General features: G+C 37.9%; 1 protein-coding gene across 1 annotated transcript; it reads left to right on the plus strand.

The window, feature by feature from the left end:
• Positions 1–3123: 3123 nt before the first annotated feature.
• Positions 3124–17804, plus strand: LOC128049868 (alcohol dehydrogenase 6-like). Its single transcript, XM_052642189.1, has 9 exons — positions 3124–3141; positions 5142–5243; positions 8028–8172; positions 10612–10699; positions 10808–11024; positions 12455–12715; positions 14464–14596; positions 16972–17110; positions 17780–17804. The coding sequence occupies exons 1-9, from the start codon at positions 3124–3126 to the stop codon at positions 17802–17804; spliced, it is 1128 nt and encodes a 375-aa protein (XP_052498149.1).
• Positions 17805–18429: the final 625 nt, after the last annotated feature.

Genomic DNA, 18429 nt, shown 5'->3' on the forward strand with positions numbered 1-18429 from the left:
TTGCTTCCTGACCTGCATATAGGTTTCTCAAGAGGCAGGTCAGGTGGTTTGGTATTCCCATCTCTTGAATAATTTTCCACAGTTTATTGGGATCCACACAGTCAAAGGCTTTGGCATAGTCAATAAAGCAGAAATAGATGTTTTTCTGGAACTCTCTTGCTTTTTCCATGCTCCAGCGGATGTTGGCAATTTGACCTCTGGTTCTTCTGCCTTTTCTAAATTCAGCTTGAACATCTGGAAGTTCACGGTTCACATATTGCTGAAGCCTGGCTTGGAGAATTTTGAGCATTACTTAACTAACAATGTGAGATGAGTGCAATTATGTGGTAGTTTGAGCATTCTTTGGCATTGCCTTTCTTTGGGATTAGAATGAAAACTGACCTTTTCCAGTCCTGTGGCCACTGCTGAGTTTTCCAAATTTGCTGGCATATTGAGTACAGCACTTTCACAGCATCATCTTTCAGGATTTGAAATAGCTCCACTGGAATTCCATCGCCTCCACTAGCTTTGTTTGTAGTGATGCTTCCTAAGTTCCACTTGACTTCACATTCCAGGATGTCTGGCTCTAGGTGAGTGATCTCACCATTGTGATTATCTGGTCATGAAGATCTTTTTTGTACAGTTCTTCTGTGTATTCTTGCCACCTCTTCCTAATATCTTCTGCTTCTGTTAGGTCCAGACGATTTCTGTCATTTATCGAGCCCATCTTTGCATGAAATATTCCCTTGGTATCTTTAATTTTCTTGAAGAGATCTCTAGTCTTTCCCATTCTGTTCTTTTGCTCTCTTTCTGTGCATTGATCACTGAGGAAGGCTTTCTTATCTCTCCTTGCTATTCTTTCGAACTCTGCATTCAGATGCTTACATCTTTCCTTTTCTCCTTTGCTTTTCACTTCTCTTCTTTTCACAGCTATTTGTAAGGCCTCCCCAGACAGCCATTTTGCTTTTTGCCTTTCTTTTCCATAGGGATGGTCATGATCCCTGTCTCCTGTAGAATGATACAAAACTTGTCCATAGTGATGCCTGAAGCATCACTTTAGGCACTCTGTCTATCAGATCTACTGCCTTAAATCTATTTCTCACTTGCACTGTATAATCATAAGGGATTTGATTTAGGTCATGCCTGAATGGTCTAGTGGTTTTCCTTACTTTCTTCAATTTAAGTCTAATTTGGCAATAAAGAGTTCATGATCTGAGCCACAGTCAGTTCCCAGTCTTGTTTTTGCTGACTGTACAGAGCTTCTCCATCTTTGTCTGCAAAGAATATAATCAATCTGATTTCGGTGTTGACCATCTGGTGATGTCCATGTGTAGAGTCTTCTCTTGTGTTGTTGGAAGAGGGTGTTTACTATGACCAGTGCATTCTCTTGGCAAAACTCTATGAGCCTTGGGCTCCCAGAAATATAGATTACATATACTTCCTCTCTTTCTATTGCTTCCTCTACTCCCTCCATTATACCATGTCAAACACTGTATTGTAATTGTCTGATATTTTGTTCACACTATGAGACTGTGGACTCTGAATATCATGTTCATCATCATTACCCCAGCACCAAATGAATGCCTGAAATAGAAGAGTGGCTTCTGACAAAGAAAAACAGAAAAAAAGACACAAATTATCAATAATAAGGAATCAAACAGAGTATATTACTACAGACACTGCAAACATCAAAAGAATAATAAGGGAATACAAACAGTTCTGTGGCTCAGCTGGTAAAGAATACACCTGCAATGAGGGAGACATGGGTTCCATCCCTGGCTTGGGAAGATGCCCTGAAGAAGGGAAAAGCTACCTACCTCAGTATCCTGGCCTGGAGAATTCCATGGAATATAGTCCATGGGGTCTCAAAGAGTCAGACACGACTGAGCAACTTTCACTTTCACACTTCGTTAGCAATTCTATACACATAAATTTGACAAATGAGATGAAATGGAGTAATTGCTCAAAGACTGCAGGCTAACATACAAAACAGATCATTTACATATTCTTGCCTGAAAATCCTCTGGACAGAGGAGCCTGGTGGGCTAGAATCCATGGGGTTGCAAGAGTCAGACACAACTTAGAGACTAAACCAAACCAACCAACCAACAAATACAAAGGTAATTAAATTCACAATTTTAAACATCCCAAAATAGAAATCTCTAGGCCCAGATGGTCTCATTAAAGAATTCAACCAAACATTTAAGGAATTAATATCAATTCTATACAATCTCTCCCAGAAAATAGAAGATGAGGAAATAATTTTATGATATTATTATTACTAGGAAACCAAAATCAGACAAAGACAGTGCAAAGAAAGAAAACTAATACACCAAGTAGAATTTGTTCCAGATATGTAAAGCTGGTTCTATATTTGAAAATTAATCAATATGATCCACTGTAATCTCACAGGTTAAGGAAGAAGATCATGTGCTCATTTTATGACACAGAAAGAGCATTTAATCTTCTTTTCTTCCCTTCTAGCTAAAACCTGCCTACTGGTTTACCTTTCATTGGGAATGTATTAATCCACATACAGAGATTTGCTCAAATTCAAATCCTGATTGTTAGGCTTCTTACCCAAATTGGTTTCCATTTCTCTGAGTAACCAGCTCAGCATACCAAGAGATGAGGAGCTTATGCTAAACTCCTAGATAAAACTAGTTAGTAACATCCTAATTCCTCAACAATGGGACACATGCTTGGAAAACCAATGGATTACTCAAATTTAGACTCATAGATACTATATCTGCATTGGAAAAACAACACAGACACAATTTTATACATGTTAATAGAAATTTTAAACTTGGACATTTAGAAGACCAAATTTAAAATTCAACAGAATGGATACTAAGAGGGGAAGCTCATGACTAAGAGAAGAAAAACTTTGCACAATTTTACCTTTTGTGCTTTTGCACTGAGCTAAATCTTTTTCATATTATAATTAGGAACTTCCATCAAGGATCAGGAAAATCTGTTTCCAGTTATGAGGTGTATTAATTACCTGATTAATACACAAAGGTCAGGACTCAGCCTCTTGATCAAACAGTGACCTCTGCTCCCTTGGACTTTGAAAGTTGTAACCAGAATCTCCTTTTCTCAGTATATTCATCTGTGGCCAGAAGAACACAAGAGAAAATCAGCATGAGTACTACAGGGAAAGTAAGTATAGTATTCTTTTTATGTCATAGCATAAATGTGTCAACCTGTGTGCTTGTCTACTTACCAACACCTGGAGAAGGACATGGCAACCCACTCCAGTGTTCTTGCCTGGAGAATCCCAGGGATGGCAGAGCCTGGTGGGCTGCCACCTATGGGGTCGCACAGAGTCGGACACGACTGAAGCGACTTAGCAGCATTACTCAACTACTCTCTATACTCCTAAAGGTGGAAGACAATCTTAATTTTAATATCTCTCCTTCTCCTTCCCCTTTTCTTTTATTCCTTTTATGTGCCTTGCCTTTCTTCAGTTTTTTTTTCAGTTCTTTAATAGGCAATATATCAAGCTGTATATCAAACTTTCCAAAGTTAAAGATATATCCCCTCCTTAAAGGATCTCCTAGAGAGACATAGTAACTATGAAAGAGAGTCCAAGGGTAGTGAAAAAGAGAGGGACATCGCCCCTAATCTTGCCTGGCTTCCCAGAGAAAGTGGCATATAAGAGAAAACTTACAGATGTAAGCATTCACCAGGTAAAGGAGGAGACAGTTGTGCAGGTAGACGAAACATGAGGAGAAACAGAAGAAAATTATCCAGAATTTTTCTGTTGTTCCTGAGGGCAGGAAATGACTAGAAATAAGGTTGGAAGACTGACAGGAAGATCATGGAAAGCTTTGTAGACCATGTCAACAGATCCTGACAAACAATTGGTGACAATATCATTTTTAGATAGAGAATTAGCATGATAAGTATTATAATTTAGGGCTTCCCTGTGGCTCAGACAGTAAAGAATCTGCCTGCAATTGGGAGACCTGGGTTCAATTCAGGTCTGGGTTAGGAAGATCCCTGGAGTGGGACATGGCAACCCACTCCAGTAGTCTTGCCTGGAGAATCCCCATGGACAGAGGAGCCTGGTGGGCTACAGTCCATGCGGTCACAAAGAGTCAGATAGAACTGAGCGGCTAAGCACAGCAATGCTATAAAAGATGGACTTCAAGGTGATGAACCAAGCCAGGTGAAAGACAATGAGGACTGGACCACACAGTAGCAGCAGAAATGGAGAAGAGGGATCAGATTACAGAAATTTTTAGATTGTGGAGGTTGAGGGAAAGAGACAAATCAAGGCTCTTTCCCGGTTTATTTCTTGTATTATTGAATAGATTACATGGCAACTCACTGAAACAGAGAAAGCAGAGGAAAGAACAAATTGTGTGCTGTGTCCACCACTGGTCAAGGGAAGGGGGGTGGTGGAAGAAAGAAATAACAGTGTCTTCATGTTTTATCATGTTGAATTTGAGATGCCTGTAGGACAGTCCAAAGGGTCACAAAGAATTGGACATGACTGAGCAACTAAGCACAGTACAATCAAATAGCCAATGAATAGAATCTAAAGCTTAGTTACAAGTCTGTTACAAAGATCATCTATATAAAAGTAATAATTGATTCTATATAAACTAGGTGAAATCACAAAGGATAATAATTTATAGTGAGAATGATGATGGGCTGAAATCAGAACCCTTGAAGGACTACCTTACCACAAACAACCTCTTCAATCTCAGTCTGCCAGTGACCACCACCATTTGATGAAATGCCACAACTAGATGGTGTCCATTCCTGCCTGCACCCCAAAACTGATTCTCTCCCATACCTAGGATCACAAATAACTCTCACACTGCAATGTCATTTCTACCCTGAAACTGAACAACTTCGTTCATCATAAGATCAAAAGTGTGACATCTATCCTCTTGGTTGTGTGGCACCATGTAAATACAGTTAGAATTGCAAGACTGATTTGAATACAGAGACTGATGGTACAGGAAGAGGTGAGGTCAAGAGGCTACATTCTGAGTATATTTAAGCAATGATCTCTTCCTTTTTTTTTTTTAATCTAGGCTTGAGTGTGAAAGAATTGGATTCAACCTTCTAATAATCATTAATATAGGAATTCTCTAACTCCCAAGCCTAAGGAGTTTCCCTTTCTGCCTCCATATTCTTCTTCCCAGGTTATCAGGTGCAGAGCAGCCATAGTCTGGAAGCCTGGTGGATCATTTTCCATTGAGGAGGTAGAAGTGGCTCCACCAAAGGCAAAAGAAGTTCGCATAAAGGTAAAAAAAAAAAACTCCACAATATTTCCACGCCAAAACTCAGACCTGTTCACTGTAGATTATACATTCTTTTCACAGTGTTCAATTCAGAAAGAAAACTATACACTCTCCTATTTCTTTTTTATTAAACATTTCCATTAGTCTTCAAATCCAAACAGAGAAACAGTTAGGAAGGTAGAGCATAGGCTACATACCCAATGGACACTTATTTGTAACTACTACTAATTAAAAGAAGTTTCTACCCACAAACCATACTTCAATCTGTACTTTCAATTTTCTTTATGATATTCTTCATGTTATTTAAGTTACCTTGAAACAGTCCTCCCCCTATATCTGCAGGGGATTGGTACCAAGACTCCCCCACTCCATACCAAAATCCTAGGAGGCTCAAGTTCCTTATGTAAAATTGTGTGACATTTGCATACAACTTACACACATTCTCCTGTATATTTTAAATCACCTCTGCTAAGTCACTTCAGTTGTGTCCGACTCTTTGCGACCCTGTGGACTATAGTCCGCCAGTCTCCTCTGTCCATAGGATTCTCCATGTAAGAATACTGGAATGGGTTGTTGTGCCCTCCTCCAGGGGATCTTCCTGACCCAGGGGTCAAACCCACGTCTCTTACATGTCCTGCACTGACAGAAGGGTTCTGCACCACTAGTGCCTAGGTTACTTTAAAATACCTAATATAAGATAAATGCTATACAAATTGTTGTAAATACAATGTAAATGATATGTAAGTAGTTGCCAGCATGCAGCAAATTCAAGTTTTGTTTGGGCGACTTTCTGGATTTTTTTAAAATAATTTCAATCCCTTATTGGTTGAATCCATGGACAAAAAACCCATGGATAAGGACTGACTGTATGTTTTATGAAATTTTGTTTGATTATAGATAAATCAAGACTCAGTCTTTGGAATTCAGGTTAGAGCTGGAAGAGCCTTACAGATACCTATTATTTTAAAAATAAGATTGAAATCAATAATGTATAGGACTGTTCTAGCAGTTAAATAAGAACAGAGACTTCAACTGCTTTTCTCAACCTTGCTTATATGTCTGGAATCATTTGGGAGCTTTGGAAAATGCTGAAAACTGAATCCCACCCTTAGACATTTTGAATTTGTGATTTATCTGGTGTGGAGTGCAGTCTGATTGGACTTCCCAAGGGGCACTAGTGGTAAAGAACACTCCTGCCAATAGGAGACCTGGGTTTGATCCCTGGGTTGGGAAGATTCCCTGGAGGAGGGCATGGCAATCCACTCAGTATTCTTGCCTGGAGAATCCCCTGGACAGAGGAGTTTGGCAGGCTACAGTCCATAGGGTTACAAAGAATCAGACATGACAGAAGTAGCTTAGCATGCACACAGGCTGATCATTAGAGTTTTTAAATCTCCCCTGCTGCTGCTGCTAAGTCGCTTCAGTTATGTCTAAATCTCCCCTAGGTGATTCTAATAAGAGGCTACCAGCCCAGAAGGTAGCTCACCTGACTTCTAGTTCAGTTTCTTTTGAATTGTCACTATTTAATGTTAGTGATGATGAATAAATATTATTTATTAATGGATCACAGAGAGATCATCATTTTCTAAGTTACCTTGCCTGTGCAATCCATGCCCTCTTTTCAAAAAGTCATCTCTGGCTTATATGATCCATGGAGTGCACAGAAGTTCCTTTGGCCATCTCTATTCACTCTCCACGCACAGGATCGCAACTCATACAGAGAGATGTGGACACCAACTCAAGGACATCCAGCCATTATCTGATAAGCTACAAATCTGAATCTCTCACTCAAGAATTTGAACAAGATATAGAGAGTCTAAGCAAGACGGGATGGAGGGAACTAGAGAGGCTGGAGGGGCTCAGGGCTGGCAGTCATTTTTAACCATGTGATCATATGAATAAGAGAAAGCCTGTCTTCAGAGAATGATAGGAAAATGCAGCTATACACACACTGAGTCAAAGTAGATAGATGAAGAGAAAGGCTGCTTGATGGATTTCTAGATCCATTAATTCTGACTGCACTGCTTACAGTCCAGGTTACAAGCAATTTTATGATACCCTTCAAATTATCCCCCTTTTACGTGGTCAAATGTCAATAGATTCCAATTCTTGACTTAGCCATGTGTGTGTATGTGTGTGTGTGTGTGTACGCACACGCATTCCAACCCCATACCCATTTTAGAGATGAAGAAACTGAGACTCAGAAGGACAATTTATCCCCTGATCACACAGTTAAACAGGGGTGCAGAGCCAAGATTTCAGCTCTGAACTCTTTAGTAACCACTGCTCTGAGGGCCTCCACTGTAAACTATCTGGCTGATTTACAACAAAAAGTGGAATTACAACTTGTACCAATAACATAACTGTAAAGCCCTCATGTGAAATAAACTAAAGCCTCAATTATAATAGGAGGCATTATCCCTCTCCTTCCTGTATTCCAATTCCTTCATTTCTATAACTGGTCTTGCTCCTCCACACTCCCACCCACAAGCTACAGTGAAGCACAAAGTGAGGCCTTTGATGCCACATGTGGTTTTACAACGGTCTCTTCTGAGCATATCCTACCCTCTCCAGTAAGTTTTAAAATCATTTGATTCCAAAATTAGCTAGTGAAAAACATTGCATTGATTGAAACACATTACTGGCCCTTGTCCAGAATTAAAACTAATAAATTAATGCATCAATATTAATGCAGCATATCAAACTACCAAAACACTTTACAACATTAACAATTCTAGAACATCTCTGAGACAGAGGAAACCATATTACTCTTTGCCTTCCATACAGATGGTGGCCACTGCGCTCTGTGGGACCGAGATGAAAATGTTGAAGGATAAAAATCTTCAGCACCAACACTACCCTATCATTATGGGCCATGAAGGAGCTGGAATAGTCGAGAGTGTGGGAGAAGGAGTGAGCACAGTGAAAGCAGGTATGAACTGGTGCCTGGAATTAGGAAACAGCAGCAACTTGGAACCCACCTCAGGAATAAGAAGCATCCCTTAAATTATGTGAAGTGTAAGTGAAATAAAAGGCAAAATAGTGCCCATTGCTTAGAAAAGGAGGGTTGAAAGTATAAATTACACAAAAATACTAAATGTATTCTTTATACTTGTATTTTGATATTAATAAAAATAAAAAATAGAATGTACTGAGATTGAACTTGAAAGAGTGGAAATGTGACAAAAATTTCCTCAAAAAAATCAACTGAGAGAAATGGTTGAACAATTGTTTAAATGAAGCATATGATAAATTTGATAAATAGTTCAACTATGATAAACAGCTGAACACATTAGGGAAGAAGTTCAGAACTGGATCAAATTCATGTAGGAATTTAATATAGGATTAAGTTTGCCTTTCAAATTTGAAGGGGAAACATGGATTTCAATATATAATATTGAAACAACTGGATAGTTTTCTGGAGAATAAAAGTAACTTCAGTTGCTATTATATTTTTATAGAAAGAAAGATGCTACATGAATCCAAGAATTAAATGTGAAAAGTGAAACCATAGAAGTATTATAAATTATTGTAACAGAACATTTTGTAGTATCTCAGACAAGGGAAGGAAATTTTAACTAACCCCAAAAATTCAGATGTAAAATAACATATCGATAAATTTGAAAATAAAGTTCTTTAAAATTCTGTGTTAAAAAAATACCCTCCACCCAAATCAACAAGCCAATATGACAGTGGGCAAATTTCTTTAATTTATAAAGAATTCTTTAACACTAACTTATGAAAATTGGCAAAGGAAATATACATCTAGTTTGGAGGGAAACATATACAGAGATATGGATATATACACATATACACACAAATGCTTTTTAAGCATGTGAGAAGATGCCCAATCTCAAACCCTAAATAAATTAAAATTTTAAAGACAACAGAAAAACTGTTTATCTAAAAAATTACCAAAGACTTGAAAATGTCATATTTAGGGCTGACAACCTTTAAGGTCGTAAGACTAAAGTGCTCAACCTCCATTGATAGGCTGTCAGCTGGGGCTACAGACCTCAGCTCCTTGAAGCTGCTCACATTCCTTCTCATGGGGCCCCCTTACCCACTTCTAGCCTCAAAGCAGCAATGGCACATCAAGTCCTTCTCATGCTTTGAATCACTTTTTCTTCCTCTTCTGCTTTCCTCTTGTCTCCTTTCATGGATCTTTGGTCCACCTAAATAACCCAGGATAACTCCTATTTTAATGTCAATTGCTTAGTAATCTTAATTACATCTGCAAAGCCTCTCTTCTTTCCATGTAACATTCACAGGCATGATAACTTGATATATTTAATTTCTGGGAATTAGGATAAGACATCTTTGGTGAGCCATTTTAGAAATTCTGCCTACCACAGACCATGTGTGCTCAAAATATTTATTGCGTTGTTGTTTTTCATGTCAAAGAGGAAGAAATAATAAAAATAGAAAACAACCTAAATATCTGTCAGTGTACAGGGTGCTGCTTAAATATAAATTATGATATATTTATATAAAAGAATACTATGTAAATATTAAATAAATGATAGAATGCTATATCATTCTAAGATAAGAAATCTCCAAGATCAACCTTTAAATAAAAAAGCAAGGCCTATGATAGGGTACATAGTATACTAGTTTTTGTCTTTCTAAAGGGACTATGTCTCTGAAAAATACCTTGAATATGGATAAAAGTAATTGTCTTTAGGGTGGGATAAGGAAGACTAGAGATTGGATGTCAATTTTCACTTGTACTGTTTAAAGTTTACCGTATGTATTATTTTTTGAAAAAACTGAAAATAAATGAAATTCTACAAATTATTTTTACAGAAAATATGAAGAAAATTGCTCTGGTTTACAAGGATAGACAATGGGGCAGTCAGTAAGTCCATCACAGGCAGGTTATTCTAATATTCTTCTTGTACTTTGAACATTAGTAGAAAAAAACTGCCTACCTCTGGAGAAAGGATTGATGTAAAACACAGAAGATAGCACGGAGACAATCCTCTCTCCCTGATCCAGAAGCTTATTCTGTGAGTTCGTGGTATCCATACAGTTTTAAATCCAATTCCTGACAGCAGAAGTTTTATAGGAAATGTAAGAAAAGACTTGGTTGAGTGGCTACATGACAAAGTCATCTGGTGCCTCAAGAGGAACCTAGAACGGAGGCAAATCTGAAGCCAGCCCCTTGGGAGTCAGACATTGAGCCCAGGGCTAGACACACATGCCAAAGATATCCCCTTTTTTGTAAGTATTCTCCACAATAGCAAACACAATTAACTGTGGAACTAATTCTTAGTTATATTTTCTTGAGCGCCTTGTTGTTCAGTTCCTGAGATACAGGTATCTCTTTACTTTAAAAATAATGCCTTCATAAACAATTTTGCTCCCTTAGGAGATAAAGTTATCGCACTCTTTCTACCACAATGTGGAGAATGCACCTCTTGCCTTAATTCTGCAGACAATTTTTGTATAAAATTCAAGTAAGTTTTTACAAACATCCTTTTGCAAAATTAATTCAATTTCCTTAAAAGGAATCTAAACTTTCTAATTCCAAATAAATGTTTTTTGTTTGCCTTTGTCTATAATAGACAGGGAGAAACCCACCTGATGTCTGATGGTACCAGTAGATTTACTTGCAAGGGAAAACCAGTATACCACTTTGGGAATACAAGCACCTTCTCTGAATACACAGTAATGAATGAAATCTCAGTCGCCAAGATCGATGCAGCTGCACCTCTGGAGAAAGTATTCTTAGTTAGCTGTGGTTTTTCTACTGGGTATGGTGGTGCAATCAATACTGCCAAGGTAAGAAGCATTTATATCCATTATGAATGTAATTGTTGACTTATGGAATTGGAAGGCCTTATGTATCTGGGCCATGTCTGATCATATAGCCTGAGAGAGACTCGCAAACCTGCCTCAAAACATCCTCAAGTTCTTTATTATTGTCTAGTCACCTATACTCCCTTGCACATATATCCCGTTCCTTCTTGGTCAGTAGTACGTGGCAAATTAAGTCTAGATGCCATTCACAAGTGGAGACATCAGGAATTCCTGGGAGTTGAACATACTACAGTTTAAAATGACTATGTATCCTTCCACATTCCAGTTAATTCTTTTTTTCTTTCAACATACATTTATGGGGCCATTCACTGTTCCAGATGCTTTGATTCAACAGCTCAAAGTGCCCATTGAGCTTCTATTCTGTTATTTAACAGATGGTGATAAGTTCCTATAAAAATAAAAGGGAAGTAAAAAGACCAATTGATGGAGAAGATGTTGGCATGTAAAACAGACTAGTCAGGTAATCGCACTCTGGTTGAGTGGGTTACTGCTCTGTTTGATTTATTTTATTTTTTTTTTTCTTTTTGATGCTACCAAATTGACTTGCAGGATCTCAGTTTCCCAACAAGGGACTGAATACAAGCCACAGCAGTGAAAGCCTGGAATCCTAACCACTAGGCCACTGGGGAACTCTAGAGTGGGTTACTGTTAAATGACAGTTTCTGGAATATCTCCCAAACCTGCCTAGCTTATTTCTTTAAGTGGTTAATAAATTTCCTTTAAAAAATTTTTTTTCTTTTGTATTTCTTATTTTGTATTGGAGTATAGCCGATTAACAATGTTATGATAGTTTCAGGTGAAGAGCAAAGGCACTCAGCCATACTCAGCCGTGTATCCATTCTCCCCCAAACACCTCTCCCATCCAGGCAGAAGCAGCAAGTGAATTTTAGTTCTTTATTTTTTCCAATCTCCATTAGTCCCCATACTATCCAGAGACTTAGTATGGGGTTCAATTTAAATTAGTCTCATTTTAGACCCAATAAAAAATAAGTCTTCACCTTTGTAAGGCACTGACATTATAAGTGAAGCAAAGTTTACGGATATCCAAAAGAAAAGAGAAGGGAAATGTTGCAAGAAGGTGGAAAACTCAAAAATATATGAAATTAAATACTCTGTTAAAGAAGTCTTAAGAGTCAATGAAAGTTCATTACACTTCTACTCACCCTAATTCCTGAGACTTAAAACTCTTTTTACAGGTTAGTTTTTGCTCCTTTATCAAAAAGTATCCCATATCTAGAAATATGTTGAGAAGCTAAAATTCTCTAGTCACATGTTTTTTTGAAGATGGCCTTTGTTTATGTCTCATAAAAAAGTACATTCAGATCTTGTCTGTCCAATTAAATCACAGTATATGTTCCCTTTGCTCTTTTTGTCTGCCTTTGGGTATGCAGGTGACCCCAGGCTCCACTTGTGCTGTGTTTGGCCTAGGAGGAGTTGGCCTGTCTGTTATCATGGGCTGCAAAGCAGCTGGAGCAACCAGGATCATTGCAGTGGGCATCAACAAAGACAAATTTGAGAAGGCAAAGGAAGTGGGTGCCACTGAGTGCATCAACCCACAGGACTATGAGAAACCCATCCAAGAAGTTTTATTTGACCTGACAGGTGATGGTGTGGACTTTAGCTTTGAGGTCATTGGAAATCCAGAAACTGTGGTATGTGATTTTCAATTGTGAAAATTACCGATATTTCTATTAGTCTTTTTTTTTTTTTAAGATTTGTATATTTATTGGCTGTGGTAGGTCTTCGTTGCTGCACATAGGGCTCCCTCTAGTTGTGGTGAGTGAGGGCTACTCTTTATTGTGGTGCACGGGCTTCTCATTTCCATGGATCTTCTCTTGTGAAGCAGAGGGTTTAGGCGCCTGGGCTTCAGTGGTTGCAGTGCACCGGCTCAGAAGTTGTGGCACACGGGCTTAGCCATGCCACAGCATGTGGGATCTTCCCTGACCAGGTATTGAATCTGTGTCCCCTGCATTGGAAGGCAGATTCTTATCAATTGAACCACCAGGGAAGCCCCAAGTCTTTATTTTAGATTCTTAACTGAGTTAAAATTCCCTCCACAATCTTCTATTTAATTCTCTTTGTGCCCCTGACATCCCACTTGGTACCTTCTGTCTACTCTTATAAATCTGTTCACTATCCCAAACACTGAACCCCCATACTGAGTTTTCTTCTCCCTCTGTTCCATTATATCAATACTATTCCTTCAAATAAGCAGACAGTGTACAATAGACAGGGGGAAAAAAAGCTTTGTAAGGAATTCTTACTGAATTATTTCATAATAAGGAGCAGCTTAGTAACTATAACTTCCAAGCCAGAAGATTTAAGTGTGACAAGAATAATTAATGACCCTGCAAATCTCTACACCTTCAGCAAAGTCTATCATGTTGGATCTGAGATAATCTTCCAAGAAACATTATTTACCAACCTTGATTAAAAGAGTTCAAGAATGAAGGGAAAAACCAGTAATTTTTCTGGCTGAATATGGTTTATGTAAGAATATAAATGGATAGGACATTATTCCACAATTTGAGCCTCTCTTTCTTTGGGACTGTAGAAATAACATACTAGTGGGTTGCATGTCTCCATCTTCTAATCAGCTCCATGATAACCCGAGATCTGCCTCCTCCAACTGAGACCCTTTCCTCAGCTTACAAAATGTTTCCATTCCTCACTACACATAAATCCCCTCATCGGTAAAAAAATGATATAACAAAATCTTTGTCACAGGCTTTCCTGCAGATAGTCTTGCTCCAAAAAATAGTGTTTGAAAATAAATAATGGGAACATGCTTATTTATAACTTTGCTAATATATGATGCTATACAAATAGCCAACTCTATTTTTCAGTATCTAAAAGAATATGCTAAGTCGCTTCAGTCATGTCTGACTCTTTGCAATCCCACAGACTATAGCCCACCAGGCTCCTCTGTGCATGGTATTCTCCAGGCAAAAATACTGGGGTGGGTTGCCATCCCCTTCTCCAGGGGATCTTCCCAACCCAGGGATTGAACTCGCATCTCTAACATCTCCTGCACTGGCAGAAGGGTTCTTTATCACTAGGGCTACCTGGGAAGCCCTATGAATATGTCAGCTCTAACTAACCACCCGTGTCAGTATAAAAATTATTACTGTCATTATTATTATTACTACTACCATAGGTGCCTTTATTTTCATTTTTTGATTTTCATCTATTGTACCAGATATTATACTCTGTAGCACACAATGTCTTATTTATGTTTCAGCGCATTCTTAAAAAATAAATGTTATTTCAAATGAGGACAAGGAGCATCAGAAAAGCATGTAACAGACCACTGAGAACAGTCAAGCTGAGATTCAGATTTAGGTCCACCTCTCAAGTACACCTCTTAACCCCCCCATTGTTTTACATTGCTTTACAACAGGCAGCTGCCCTGGCCTCCTGCCGTGAGAGCCATGGGGTCTGCGTGATTATTGGGTTAATCATTGGTGTCCAACTCAACATCAGTGGCCACTTGTTCTTCTCAGGACGTTCTTTAAAGGGATCTGTTTATGGAGGTATGAATGATTCAGGGGAGAATGGAAATGTGTGGGATTATAGAGGAGGGAGGTAGAGAAATGTGTAATGAATGCTTGGATGAGAGCTTTAGATTATAGTTGTTTCAACACACAAGTATCTAAGATAAGAGGATGAATATTGATGTATGCAGTTGCTTCTTAGTAATTTTTTTTCATGCAAAGGAAGAGACTTTTTTTAATTGATTAGTGTCCAAAGTTTAATGCAGATTCTAAATCAAAAAGGAAAGGCAATACTGTGATCAGTAGCTATTCAATTCAGTTATATGATGGCCAACTGGAATTCTTTGGAGAATATACTGAATTATTAGTAAATGGCTCAACTAATGTTAAATCTTACCCAAAGCAATCAAGTTGGCATTGTACAACTCAAAGACATTAGACATAATGAACTCATGATTGAAAAGAGAAATGACCGATAAAACCGAAAGAGAATATTTTTTCCAGAGGGAAAAAAAATTTTCATACAACCCCTTGGTTTTCCATTTTTTAAACCTGTCTTACAACTTATATATTTTAAAGACTTTAGAAGTGTTTTCTTACTGAGGAAGTAGAAAACAAACTAAAATAAATCTGTGTGGGATTCTAGGCTCATAAGCAAGCAACCTGATACTTAAGAGAAATATACTTATCCAGAGATTTGGGGGAAATTTGAATTCTTGGGCAAAAGACATGAGAACCAGGAGCTACCTGAATTTTGGGGACTGGTGTTTCATTTGTGTTCTCCCAACTGCTTACGGCAGTGTCCTATAGATACCAGGAATCTTACTGAATTCATGGGCATAGAGTAGAGAAATGGCATGGCCAGCCAAAAGAAGCAATAAATCAGTTTAATTACCAGTTCCCCCATTTGGGATAATTAAACGTATCCATTGCTATTTCCCTCTAGAGACAATACATCCCTCAGAGACAATAATTGTTGATTTCAAATACACATACTCAGTTAACTCTTGTTAAATAGGCTCACTAATATTTCAAATAAAACTCACTAGGAAACTACTTTGCTCAACACCTATACATTCATATAATGGTCAGGAATGTAAGTTAATTCCTTCTACAGATAGTATAATCCACTGGTTTCAAAGGTTTTCAGTTAAAGGGTACCCTCTAATGACAGGACTGCTAAACCTCCTATAATGTACACAGTGAAAAAAATTTCCCCCTAAAATTAGTGGCCTTGTTCAGAAACACTATCTAGCCTAGTTCTATTTTCCTGGACCCATCTTTTTTTTGTTGTTGTTGTTGTTGTTTTTTGGTTAAAAGAAGAAACAAAAAACAAGTGAAAGTGTTCTTTACATAGATATAAAAATGCTTTCTCAGATTACCAATCAACAGGTAGGAAAGACATCAAAAGTTGTTATCACAAGCAAAAATGGTAACTATGTGTGGTGATGGATGTTAACTAAACTTAGTTTAATAGTAATCATTTCATAATATATACATATATCAAATCATTATATTATACATATAAAACAAATGTTACATATTAATTACACTGCAACTTTTTAAATGATAAAAACAAATAGAAAAACACACCATGCTTCATGTCATAACACAGAGCATCATTTAGAATTCTTGATTACACATAATTAAAACCAACTTAAACAGAAAATAAATGTATTGGAAGTGTTTTAGATTGTGTTGAGAATAGTTTTGGGAAGGCTGCAGAAACTGGCTGGGGCTGGAACCAAGAAAAGCAAGTAACTGCCAAGACCCTGTCACAGAACCAGCTGCTTAGGACACTGTTGCCTCCTTGCAAAATCACACACTCACCCTTTGCAGAAATGAACAGACCACCAAATTCTTTGTGGTGACTCACTGAGCATGTTGCTCAGCACAGCTAAACATGAAGACGATGCTTTTTGAGAATCACAAGAACAGAGAAAATACAATGCTAAGCTTTATATTATCTTAGCTGACCCCATCTTTTCCTGTGCAATTTTACTTTCTAAAGGCACATTTTACTCTTACCTCACTTTATAAACATTCATTTTTCAAAAGTGTCACTGAGCACTGCCATGGTGAAAGTTCTTCTCTTCCCTTAAAATATTTGGCTCTTTCATGAAGCTGCAGATCAATACACACACACACACACACATACATCTCTAAGAAGAGGTCCATGTTCTAGTTGCTGTAAACAAATACTCCTCTGCAGGCCCAGAGGTCTCCTCCAGGATAATAGCCTTCCACACAAAGTATATGGCTGGGGCAGGCATTCATTCTCCTGATGGTCCAGACAAGTTAGCAGGAAATCCTTGTATTTCCTCAAAGCCAACACCTCCAGCAACAAATTGTAGGGCCTTTCTTGCATACTGGCTCTCTTGTATTAAATCTATTGTTAATCTGTGTATTTCCAGGCTGGAAAGGCAGAGATGGTGCCTCCAAACTGGTTTCTGATTATATGGCAAAGAAGATTAACCTAGATGCACTAATTACCCATACTCTGAATCTTGACAAAATCAATGAAGCAGTTGAATTAATGAAAACTGGAAAATGGCAAGTGACTTACACAATTTTTATGTCTAAGTATTTGGGGCCAAGAGAAATGGTGTGTGGAGGTGGGGGAGGCAATGGAAGGGAAGTCATGGCTGGAGAAGCCACATACAGTCAACTGAAGGAAGTTTCAGGAATTTGCAAAAAATCTCCTTCCCTTATGCATTTTGTTTTATTGCCACTTTATAATACATAATTCTTAAAATACTTAAATGATCACCTACCCTTACCACTAGAATTTTATTTCCAATTTGGTATTGCTTTAAATGTACATTAACTTACTGAAGTTAGCTTATAAAATTCTAGCCCAAATTTAAGTTCATAATTTATAAGAATACAATTATTATTTTTGTCATTCTATTTCAAACAAGAAATTATCTCTAGAATTCTAAATTCTAGCACCTATCTTTGGCCCACAAACCAAACACTAGCCGTAAACTGGGCATTAGTATTCCCCAAGAAAGTATAAGCCTACTTACATATTCCTTACTCTTGGGGTTTCACATCATTTTGAAAAATCTCATAACTGATTTAATCTGCTTATTTTCGCCTAAACTTTAGGAAAGGGAATCCAATTTATTCATTGGTATACAAAGTGAAAATTTGAAATTCAAATCACAGATGTTACTTTACAAACATTTCAACTTTTTTTTTCCTTTCCTTTCTTTTTAGCATCCGCTGTGCCCTGTTACTTTAAGTATGATGCTCACCAACTAAATACCATTTGCATAATTTCACAGTTTAGAAGAATTATCCACACAACGCTGTTTCTGTCTGCTTGCCTCTGAGTCATTTAGCAATGGGCTCATACCCAGCTTCTACTGTCACCACTTCATCACCGTTGTTCTTACGTGACCAAGTGTCACCCAGGAACATCCTCCCTTTCAGAGCTAGGTTAAGGTTGATTTGAATCACCCAATCCTAGACCCTTCAAATAAACAAAAATCACCCAGGATACTCCCATTTCAGTTTTCTCTATGTCTCAGTCCATGTTTCCTTGCACACTGTGTTTCTTCCACATCAAGTTCTGCCTCATTTCACACCAAAGAAACAAAACTCACCATTCATGAGCTTATTGTACATTCAATAAGCCACAAGTTCCAGGAAATCTGTACCTCCCAAGAAGCCCTCAGCCAATGACTGACAAAAATTGCTAGAAAATACACGGTCCACAGAGTATCCCTATAAGGTTAAACTCCAATTGTCCACTTTGATAGTCAGCTTTAAAAACACACGCTTACACCCATATGCATAGCAGCATTATTCATAATAGCCAAAAAGTGGAAGCAACCCAAGTGTGCATCAACAGATGATGGATAAAA

Source organism: Budorcas taxicolor, chromosome 6 (assembly GCF_023091745.1).
Source record: "Budorcas taxicolor isolate Tak-1 chromosome 6, Takin1.1, whole genome shotgun sequence".
Lineage (NCBI taxonomy): Eukaryota > Metazoa > Chordata > Mammalia > Artiodactyla > Bovidae > Budorcas > Budorcas taxicolor.

Excerpts from the sequence above, each read along its gene's own strand:
- LOC128049868 (XM_052642189.1), top strand. Across the intron at positions 11,025-12,454 it reads GTGCAATCAATACTGCCAAG|GTGACCCCAGGCTCCACTTG; the intron begins GTAAGAAGCATT and ends TTGGGTATGCAG. Across the intron at positions 14,597-16,971 it reads AAAGGGATCTGTTTATGGAG|GCTGGAAAGGCAGAGATGGT; the intron begins GTATGAATGATT and ends GTGTATTTCCAG.